A 10,172-nucleotide genomic window follows, 5' to 3' on the forward strand; every position below is an offset into this window, starting at 1 on the left:
GCCACCACTACCCCGAGAGGACGTCAATACTGCACACCAAACATCTAGGACATGACCAGCAGCGTCTGGCCAGAACCTCAGACATGCTGGTGAACAGAATTCTGTGCTCGCACTGCATCACCAGTGTTGTTTACGTCTACAAAATATTTGCCGTAAAAATGTCAATGAACCTTTATGACGTAACGGAAACGAGACGTAACGCAACATACATGCTGGTCATGTGACAAAAACTATAATGAAGTATAACTTGTAATATTATTGACAAACAATAAATACCATATTTACTCTAAAACCAGACTAAAATGTTTCTTCAGTTTTGTCGATGAAAATGAGACGAGACATTATTGCCTCTCATTAAATTATTATTATTACTATGCAGCGTTTCTGAAAACAGAATGTTTGTTGCAAGACACTTGGAGAGATGCGGACACTCGAATGGATGTTGAATATTCTTGAGTCTATAAGGTTACAATAATAAGATAAAGTGCATTCCCTCTAGTGGCAGCAGGAGACGGAGTCTACAACCCACACAAGCGGCTCAGGTCGTGCAGCTCATCCAGGATGGAACACCACTGCCCCCGCTAGGCCACCACCACCACACATCTAGATTTGCGGTGTCTTGTCAGCGTAGTGTCCAGAGCATGGCGCCACTACCAGGAGACGACAACCCAGCAGCGGGGCGCTACCTCCACCTACAAGGAGGAGCAGGAGAACTGTCAGATGGCCACAAAACGTGCATGCGTCTGCTCCAATGGTCAGAAACAGACTCCACGATGGTGGTAGTCAGAAGGTTGCCGGTTTGAATCCCGATCTGCCAAGGTGCCACTGAGCAAAAGCGTTGTCCCCACACACTGCTGCCCGGGTGCCTGTCATGGTGCCCACTGCTCACTCAGGGTGATGGGTTAAATGCAGAGGACACGTTTCACCATGTGCTGTGCATCACAATCACTTTTCTTCACTTGTATTTTGAGTGCGACTCCAAAGCCAGACCTCTATGGGTTGATGCATTTAATTTCCATTGATAAATCACACACAAAAAAAAAAAAAAAAAATTACCAAAGCATTAAATGAATTTTTTATTCAGATCTTGGATGTCTTATTTGTGTGTTCCTTTTATTTTATGAGCAGCGCATTTTGACTTCCTTTAATTACTAAAATAACACTCATCATTGTCCTCGGCACCTTTAAAAATACTGTTGATGGGGGATATTAATTATATAAAAACTTCAGAAAATGTGTTTAATAAGCTGCGATATTAAGACATTAAAATAACCTTAAACTGGCTCATTCATTAATGTTGCTGTTGGGTTAAATCAGTTTGTATTTGCTCCAAACCAGACAGAGATCGCACTTCTACAGCCAGCAAAGGCCGAAAGAAGAGTAAATTCACTCATTTCCTTATACAAACAGCATTTATTTAAAAAAGGAAAAAAAAAAAAAAAAAGTTTACAAGCTAACTAATTAAACGTTAAGAACCCAACATGTTAAAAAGGACATTGAGAAGAAAAAAAAAAAAAAAAAAAAAAAAAAAAAAACGTAAATATGTATAAAAGAAATATTTACAATGAAGCTGTATTTAAAAAGGTCACGGCAGTGACCTCACATCCGGAACCGGTCGGAGAAGTTGGGAGACTGGGGTACGGTTAGGGACATCTCGCTCTTCTTCACCTCCAGCTTCCTGTAGCGGCGGATGGGCTGTGCTTTATGAACCTGGAGAAAAAGGAGGAAGAAAAACAACAACAGAACGTGAGCTCACGCATCTGGTTTCGAGTTCAACCTGCGGCACGCGAACGGCGGCTTCACCTGCTCCTGGCGAAGCCGGGTGATCTGCTCCTTCTCCTTCTCCTCTTCCTCCTGCAGCCGCCGCTCCTCCATCTGGGCTCGCAGCGCCTCCTTGGCGCTCTTCTCCCGCTCGAACTCCAGCCGGTCCTGCGCCCGCCGCTCGGTGCACAGCTGGAAGGCCTCGGGAGCTACAGAATTAGTACCATCTTCAGAAAATGGCAGAGGGATTTAACAGACTGCGGTTAGAGAAGGTTGGAGGGGGTCAGAGGTGGGACTAGACCACCCGCCCACGTTTATCCCAGTTCAAGAGAAGCTCCAGGTCCAGACTCACCCAGAATGCTGCGGTTCTCCTTCTTGGGAAGGAACGGTTCTTTGTGGGTCACCGTGTTGGGCCTCGCCTTGAAGCTGGCCGCCTCGGCCTGCCGCTTCTGTTCTTCCTTCATCTGGTGAGGCGGGTAAAGAGGAAAAAGGCGTTGAGGAGACACCAACGATCCACGAATAAGCACCGAGAGAAGCAGAGCGCCTTGTCACCATGTGTTCCCAGCGGTCGTTCTTCACCGCCCCCCTCTCGTCTATGGTCAGTTTGAAGGGCTCCGGTTTGGTCGGCTCCACCACCTTCTTCTCTGGAAGACTGACCTCGTGGAAGTCCGGCAGTGGAAGCGCCTTGAACTTTGGAACCTGCAGGGTGAAGACGTGGTTCAAAACAGTGAACTCGGTGAATTGTAAGCTGAGGCTGACCGCTGAACGAGTTGATTCCACCTCTTCATTCCGCAGCTCCTCCAGCTTCTTCTCCTTCAGCGCCCGGCGCTCCCGCTCACGTTCCTCGAAGGAGAACGGGCACACCTCAACCTTGCTCTTCACGGGAAGCTTCGGCTGGAAGGGCAGGAAGTGTGGGACCGGCAGAGCCTTCACAGGAGCAGGTGGCTTCACCTGGTTCACAACATTTTAAATGAGGAACCGCACACTGATCCACCAGGCACAGATCCAGAGAAGCTAGCGGCCGCACCTCCTCGGGCTTCCTCTCCACACGAATTCTGTTCTTCAGGGCAAAAGCTGGAGACTCCGGAACCGTGGGGTTCTGCACCTTCTTCTCTGGAACTCCCTGAAAGGGCCGCAGAAGATGCGCTCAAAACAAAGCAACATGGCCTCATGCCCCAGATGCACGCTGCACATGGTCCTCACCACCACGTCCTCCAGGATTTTGACTGGCAGAGGTCTGGAGTGGAACGCGTGAACTTCGGGCTCCTCGGCTTTCCTGCTGGCCTGTCGCTCCTGCAGCCGTTTCTCGATCTCCAGCTGGAAGCCCTCTGGTCGGGTGGCTTCCTTCGCTGAAGGTTTCTTTGGCACCACAGCTGCATCCAAGATCTTCCGGTTGAGCTCCAGGGCTTTAAACTTAAACCTGAAGTACAAGTGATCTTACTATTTATCGGCAAATATTACTTATGCAGCACTAATAAAAAAATAAAACAATGCTATGATATTTACATTTACAGCATTTACCAGACGCCCTTATCCAGAGCGACTTACAGTCAGTAGTTACAGGGACAGTCCCCCCCTGGAGACACTCAGGGTTAAGTGTCCTGCTCAGGGACACCATGGTAGTAAGTGGGGTTCGAACCTGGGTCCTCTGGTTCATAGGCGAGTGTGTTACCCACTAACCCTACTTTCAGTACCCTACCACCCTTACAATCAGTAGTTACAGGGACCGTCCCCCCTGGAGACACTCAGGGTTAAGTGTCCTGCTCAGGGACACGATGGTAGTAAGTGGGGTTTGAACCTGGGTCTTCTGGTTCGTAGGCGAGTGTGTTACCCACTACCAGCCTCGTGTGAGATATGCTCGACTGGCTACATACTGCTGCATCTTCTCCAGCTCCTCCTCCTCGATCTCCGCCGAGCTCTTGACCAGGACAGGGCGGCTCCTCTGACGGGTTTGCAGCTGGGGCGTCTGGGCGCTCGTGATCTTCAGAGGTTCCGTCTTCCCCGGACACGGACCTGGCAGGAACCGGCGTGAGTAACTCAATGTGGCTTTTTTTTTTTTTTTTTTTTTTTTGGTTCGGTCGTGAGAGAAACGCACCTCTCTCCTGGCTCTGGCGGCTACGGAGGCGATAGCGGACCGGCGTGCGTTTCTCGTACTGCTCGATCATCTGGGCCATGGGCACGTAGGCCGCGGAGGCGGAGGTCTCGTCCAGCTTCCGCTTGCTGCCGCACGAGAGGTTGAAAGGTTTGGGGATGGTGGCGCCCTTGGGTGCTTTGGCCTGAAAAGACAGCCGCTTAATAATAAAGTTTTATCAAAATGTTCTAAGAGTTTAACTTCTTCCTCCTTAAAAACAGGAGGTTCTGGAATATGGAAGCAACGTGACGTGGTCCAGATACTGTAGAACTGCGCTGAAAAACATTTCCCACGCGGTCGTTCGAGAACTACGTACTTCATTACACATTCATGTCTTATTCCAAAACTTTTCCAGCCCGGGAAAAATTCTCTTTTCAAATTCCACGACTTCCAGGTTTTTATTGACCGCAGGAAGCCTGAAAAGTCGTGATTAGTGGAGAATTATGGGAGGGTCATCTAAAAAGAATAGACCTTGAACACAGAACGGACGTAACGTATGTCACATGTGATACACAGCAGCACAGCACACGGTGCGCACAGTGAAACGTGTCCTCTGTATTTAACAGTCACCCTTGGTGAGCAGTGGGCACCATGACAGGCGCCCGGGGAGGCGCAGGACCTTCATCAAGGGGACCTCAGTGGCACCTTGGTGGGTCGGGAATCGAACCGGCAACCTTCTGATTACGGGGCCGCTTCCTGAACCGCCAGGCCACCACTGCCCCTACGGTGTGAAGACGGCGGCGGGACGTACGGGAGACGCCGGGTGTTTCCGCAGCTGAGCAGTGAAATCCGCCGCCGTGGCGCCGGAACCGGAGGCGCCGTCGTTGGTGCTCTTCACCCGAGCGTCGGAGCAGAAGTTGAACTCTTTAGGGACCGTGGTGGACAGAACTTGCTTCTTTGGGACATGACCTGTTAAAGAAGAGTTCCAGAATCAGGTGAGATTCTTCTCCCGGCGCCAGAAGACCTGAATGGCGAAGGATCCTCACCGCCGGCCAGCGCGGCTTTGTAGCTGGCCTCGTTCCGGCGCCGGTGCTCGGCCACTTCGTGCTGGAGAGCCTTGATCCTCTCCATCTCCTGCTGCTCGGTGCTCTTCTGCCTGCAGGGGACGCAAGAGACGTCAGGCGACCAGTGAAGACGCGTTTTAGAAGGTGGGAGAACTTTCGACTGGACTGACGGGCTGCCGGCGGCGGCTGGGACGGTCTTTGGCTTCGCTTTCTGGCTCGCGCCAACGCTTCTCCTCCGACCGCGGCCTCGTGCTGCTGAGCCGGTCAAGCTCCTGCGAAAGAGGAGGAAACGGAACCCAAATCAACAAGAAGCGTCGCAAAAAAACCTCCACATCCTCCCCGCCACCGTGCCAGCGTCCCTCCAACAGCCGGAACCGCAACGTGAAGCAGACACCAGCATACCTGCGGTGCGGTTTCACAACCGTTCTCGTCTGGACCGGGACTCTGGAAATCGGAAGCAACAATGAAAAGTGCACCGGCGGCGCTGCACAACGTCAAACCGGCGGCCCCGACCGAGAACCCAACACACTGACCTCCGCTGCTTCTTGACAGGCGGAGTGACCGGAGCTGCTGGCTTCGTCTCGTTTTGGACCGCGGACCGCTTGGACACCCTGCGGAGGACAAGCAGGACCTTCACGTGCGCAGTCGAACCAGCATCGTGTTTCAGGAATAAAAGCAGGTTAAAAAAAAAAATAATAATAATAATAATAATAAAAAAAATTTAAAACCTTAGCGGCTGAGGGGGGCGGGCCTTGGCCTGGGCTGGAGCGGACGTGGCAGGTCTGTTGTCGCCCCAGGACAACACGATGTTCGAAGGGACCTCGCTGGTGGGACCTGGTTCGAGAGACCAGCAGAGTTCACACACTGGAGTTTTAAAAGAACAGCCTGGCTACTCTGAGTTCTAGAAAATATTGATACAGCGATATCTCATAATATTTTTACGTGGTGATATTGTACCGATACAGGGACATCAAATATCGATATTTAGCCCAGCGGGTGGCGCTGTGGAGCGTTTTCTTTAGGGAGGTCGTCAGAGGTGAGAATCAGCGTACGACTACACTACTGCCTGGCATTTTCGAGAAGAGTCGCATTATGTTCAGCATCACAATATTTCGTGAGATCCTTGCCAAAGCACAACCCTCGCTTGGGTTTCTTTTAATCATGTACAAATATTTTGCTTTTATTAAAGTGAAGCGAGTGTCACATGTGATACACAGCAGCACAGCACACGGTGCACACAGTGAAATTTGTCCTCTGCATTTAACCATCACCCTGAGTGAGCAGTAAAGATTTTCCTGGAGAGGCGCGTCAACAAGCTCACAATATTTTTGGGGCTCTGTTTTGACAGGGGCAGTGGTGGCCTAGTGGATAAGAAAGTGGCCCCAGAAGGATTCTGGTTCAAATTCCTATCCGCCATGGTGCCACTGAGCAAAGCACCGTCCTGGGCGCCTGTCATGGCTGCCCACTGCTCACCAAGGGTGATTGTTACATTTCCAGCATTTACCAGACGTCCTTACTCAGCGCGACTTACAATCAGTAGTTACAGGGACAGTCCCCCCCCCTGGACACACTCAGGGTTAAGTGTCCTGCTGAGGGAACCTGGGTCTTCTGGTTTATAGACGAGTGTAACCCACTAAGCTACTGGTTAAATGCAGATGACATTTCGTTGTGTGCATCATAATGACAATCACTTCGCTTTACATTTTATTGATCCTTGCTACTGTGGAAGTGAAGCAATTGTCACTGTGAAATGCAGAGTCCATGAAGACCCTCGCCCGACGTACAGACTCCAGTACAAACCTGCGTTTGAAACCATGGGAGAGATCACTGCTTTTGGCAAATCTCCTCTGGAGTTCCCAAACGACACTTCAGGTCGGCCAGGAGTTGTAAGCCGGTTTATGACTTCAGGCGTAGTCACTTGCTCTGATTTTCAAAAAGGAACAAGGCAGTGAGTAATTTAACCCGTTAACCTGGGCCTGCAGATGGTCTCGTACCAAAACGTGCGACCGATGGTCTCAGCTTGAACCAAAAATTAGGCGAAATGACAAGAACTGAGCTATGGCAGCTGCAGACAAAGAGAAGTGATTGTCATTGAGATACACAGCAGCACAGCGTGCGGGGACGGTGTTTTGTGGATGGTGGCAGATCGGGATTCGAACAGACAACCTTCTGATTACAGGGCTGCTTCCTTAACCTGTGGGCCACCACCTCCAGCAAATCACCTGTACAATATTTAGGGCAGTGGCGGCCTAGCGGTTAAGGAAGCGGCCCCATAATCAGAAGGTCAATCTGCCACTTAGCAAAGCACCGTCCACATACACTGCTCCCCGAGCGCCTGTCATGGCTGCCCACTGCTCACTCAGAGCGATGGTTAAATGCAGAGGACAAATTTCACTGTGTGCACCGTGTGCTGTGCCACAAGTGACAATCACTTCACTTTCTACTTGAACCTGCACCGTGTAAAAAGCAGACAGGGAGGTGGAAGATTTTATCTAGATGGCCAGCGGAGGTGGTTCAGAGCTCGTTTGACTCGCTGCAGAAGGGAGGCAGGTCAACGAGACCACTGTGGCGGTCGCCATTTTCGAATCAGCCGTGGTGCGTCGGCCAAAGGTTCCGTGTGGAAACACAACCGCGGCTCTGTTAGTGCCGTTTTAATCCGCGGAGGGTCCGGCCTTTAACTCGAGATCCTGCCTGTTACGTGGATACGCGAGGTTTACATCTGCACATCACCACGACCGACGGAGTACGAACACAGTGGTGGCATTAGACTTAAAATGATAATGACCCGGAAACATATAAACGACTTAAACTGGCGCTGTTTGTAAGAACTTTTGCGTCCCCACGGTACTCAGAACCAGCCACATACGTCCATTAGGCGGGCTGCGAGCTGAAAAAGCAGCAGGACGTACCGAACCACTGATCCGCGTTGTCCTCCAGCTGAAAATCCCGCAGATCGCCCCGGGTGGGGGCATCAAACTCGTACGCGTCCGTCGCTTCCTCCATCCCGCAGCAGACAGACGCTTATCTGCACCAAGAATTTACAATTTTATTACACGTTTATTAATGGGAATAAATCATGTAAAACTGAAACTTCAAATTAAAAAAAAAAAAAAAAGTTTCGACCTTAGAACTTTCCAACCCGGGTGAACCCTAAACAACTGAATGGATACCATCTCACTTTCTGTACACCTGTAATTGTTGTATTTTGCGTGTATATACGACTTGACTGTACTGTCGTTGTTTTTGAAGTGTTGTGCTTGCGAGACACCGTCGATCGGAATCAAATTCCCTGCGTGTGTTCGCTCACGACTCGGCCAGTAAACGCGATCCCGGGTCGGACGCAGCGTAAAGGTTCGCGACGCGGAGGACCTCGAGGGGTCGAAACGTACCTGCAGTAAAAACACAGCGGAGAGTCGACGGGTGAAGGCAGGCGACGCTGCTGAGAAGCCGGGCAGGCGGGCGGGCGGGCTGGATAGCTGGCTGGCCTGAAGATCAGCGCCGTTGCGCGACAGTTTAAAATTCTTCAAACCGGCCAATGGCCGAGGAGCGCGGACCTCCCCTGCGCTGCTATTGGACGGACGCGCCGAGCGGAAACGCGTCATCACCTCGGCCGCACCGCGTAACTAATGTAACGTCAACAATCAAGCCGTAATTATTAATAGGCTAATCATTTCTCGAAATGGTCCAAACTTGTGCAATTTTAAACGTCAAACATATTGGAACTATTCAATTTCATATAGTCACCATCATAACTACAAAAACTATATTTGCCAAATGCCTTTTATAATGAATTACACTGCTCACAATAAGATAGGGATATTGTTAAAAAAAAAAAGTGAAGTGATTGTCACATGTGATACACAGCAGCACAGCACACGGTGCACACAGTGAAATTTGTCCTCTGCATTTAACCCATCACCCTGAGTGAGCAGTGGGCAGCCATGACCAGCATTGGTGGAGCATTATCATCTATGAACAGAAAGTTGGGGGATGATGATGGGTTCTATGATGTAAGAACATGCAGTGACTGAGCCAAGTAGGATAACCAAATCTGAGTGATACGCTGGTGATGCCTGCCCAGAGTGTTGCACCTCCTCCGACAAAGCAAACCCTGGGGACCATGTTGACCTCACCTCGCCTTCTCCAGCAACACTAATGTGACACTCATCAGTAAACAGGACGGTAGACCACTGCTGCATTTCCAGGTCACATGGTCTTGTGCCCACTGCAAACGTTCACGGCGGAGTCTTGGTGTCAGTGGAGTCACCTGCAACGTCCGGCATTCAAGCCAAAATATGTCCTCTGCTTTTAACCGTCAGCCTTGGTGACAGTGGGCAGCCATGACAGGTGCCTGGGGAGCAGTGTGTGGGGACGGTACTTTGCTCAGTGGCACCTTGGCAGACCCGGCAACCTTCAGTGTGGCAGTGGCGTAACGATGTCTGAGTGCGTAGGTCCTTAGGTTCTGGTCATCATTGTGGTCGGTCACTCGTGGGGCTCCATTCCTGGGTCTGTCATGAACTCTGCCAGCAGTTCAGTGTCTTGATGCAAGTCTGCTGATGACACTTTGAGACACACCAAGTTCACGAGCAACATCTGACTGCCTGTCACCGACCCGAAGGCGCTATGGCCAGGTGACACTGCTCGTCCGTGCAGGCTTTTTGAATGATGAACTTGGAACTTACTGACAATACCAGCTTTTTATACCCACAGAACGTTGAAACTGATGCCACATCGAGAAAGGTTGTCTCTTGGTATTGGCCCTAATATAAGGTCCACTTGTACACAACAAGGCCATTACATGAAAAACACAAAATGAGGTGTGTCCATCACCCCAATACAGTTGCCTCACTATCCCAAAAATATCTGAAGTGAAACAAACACACGACATCCACCAAGTCTCTCACAATATCCCTACTTTATTGTGAGTAGAGTATTTTCAAAAGCACCAGAAAAGTGAAAATCGCCTCGGGGGAAATGTGGCACATTAATTTTCTTTTAATTTACTTGTTTAATCATTATTCTAATGCTTTTTCCATTGATTATTAATTCACTTTAACCCTTACAACACAGAAGCTATGCATGAAATTCTGTGCAGGCTTTTTCTAAATGCCTGTACGTGTACCTACAAACTTGTTTGGAATGAGTATCGATGTCTCTGTAGTTTTATTCTATATACACATATAAATATATCCATATAACTATTAAATTCTGTGCAGAACCTCACAGATTTTTACAGACAAGAGATAATAACCGAGTGTAAAGAATAATATTTCATC

General features: G+C 49.7%; 1 protein-coding gene across 7 annotated transcripts; it reads right to left on the reverse strand.

The window, feature by feature from the left end:
• Nucleotides 1-1,569: 1,569 nt before the first annotated feature.
• Nucleotides 1,570-8,398, reverse strand: LOC114798480 (targeting protein for Xklp2-like). Of its 7 annotated transcripts, XM_028994234.1 has the most exons (18): nucleotides 8,286-8,398; nucleotides 7,806-7,921; nucleotides 6,697-6,819; nucleotides 5,625-5,730; nucleotides 5,430-5,507; nucleotides 5,299-5,340; nucleotides 5,067-5,168; nucleotides 4,879-4,988; nucleotides 4,644-4,801; nucleotides 3,857-4,037; nucleotides 3,636-3,774; nucleotides 2,965-3,181; nucleotides 2,789-2,884; nucleotides 2,542-2,712; nucleotides 2,314-2,460; nucleotides 2,114-2,225; nucleotides 1,804-1,988; nucleotides 1,570-1,710 (listed from the first exon to the last, which is right to left on the reverse strand). In XM_028994234.1, exons 2-18 carry the CDS (start codon nucleotides 7,897-7,899, stop codon nucleotides 1,600-1,602), a joined length of 2,172 nt encoding a protein of 723 aa, XP_028850067.1. In that variant the 5' UTR covers nucleotides 7,900-7,921; nucleotides 8,286-8,398; the 3' UTR covers nucleotides 1,570-1,599. The 7 variants fall into 7 exon arrangements, with proteins under 7 accessions (XP_028850067.1, XP_028850068.1, XP_028850065.1 ...); XM_028994235.1 differs by lacking the exon at nucleotides 5,299-5,340; XM_028994232.1 differs by having other exon boundaries at nucleotides 1,804-1,970; nucleotides 4,879-5,168.
• Nucleotides 8,399-10,172: the final 1,774 nt, after the last annotated feature.

The sequence above is a fragment of the Denticeps clupeoides genome, chromosome 10 (assembly GCF_900700375.1).
Source record: "Denticeps clupeoides chromosome 10, fDenClu1.1, whole genome shotgun sequence".
Lineage (NCBI taxonomy): Eukaryota > Metazoa > Chordata > Actinopteri > Clupeiformes > Denticipitidae > Denticeps > Denticeps clupeoides.

What these genes read in the sequence shown, in the direction of transcription:
- LOC114798480 (XM_028994231.1), bottom strand. Translation starts at nt 7,899, where the DNA reads ATGGAGGAAGCGACGGACGCGTACGAGTTTGATGCCCCCACCCGGGGC. An exon ending in CAACGCGGATCAGTGGTTCG is followed by an intron (nt 6,820 to 7,805) that starts GTACGTCCTGCT and finishes TTTGAAAATCAG; the next exon opens with AGCAAGTGACTACGCCTGAA. An exon ending in CGCCCCCCTCAGCCGCTAAG is followed by an intron (nt 5,508 to 5,624) that starts GTTTTAAATTTT and finishes TGTCCTCCGCAG; the next exon opens with GGTGTCCAAGCGGTCCGCGG.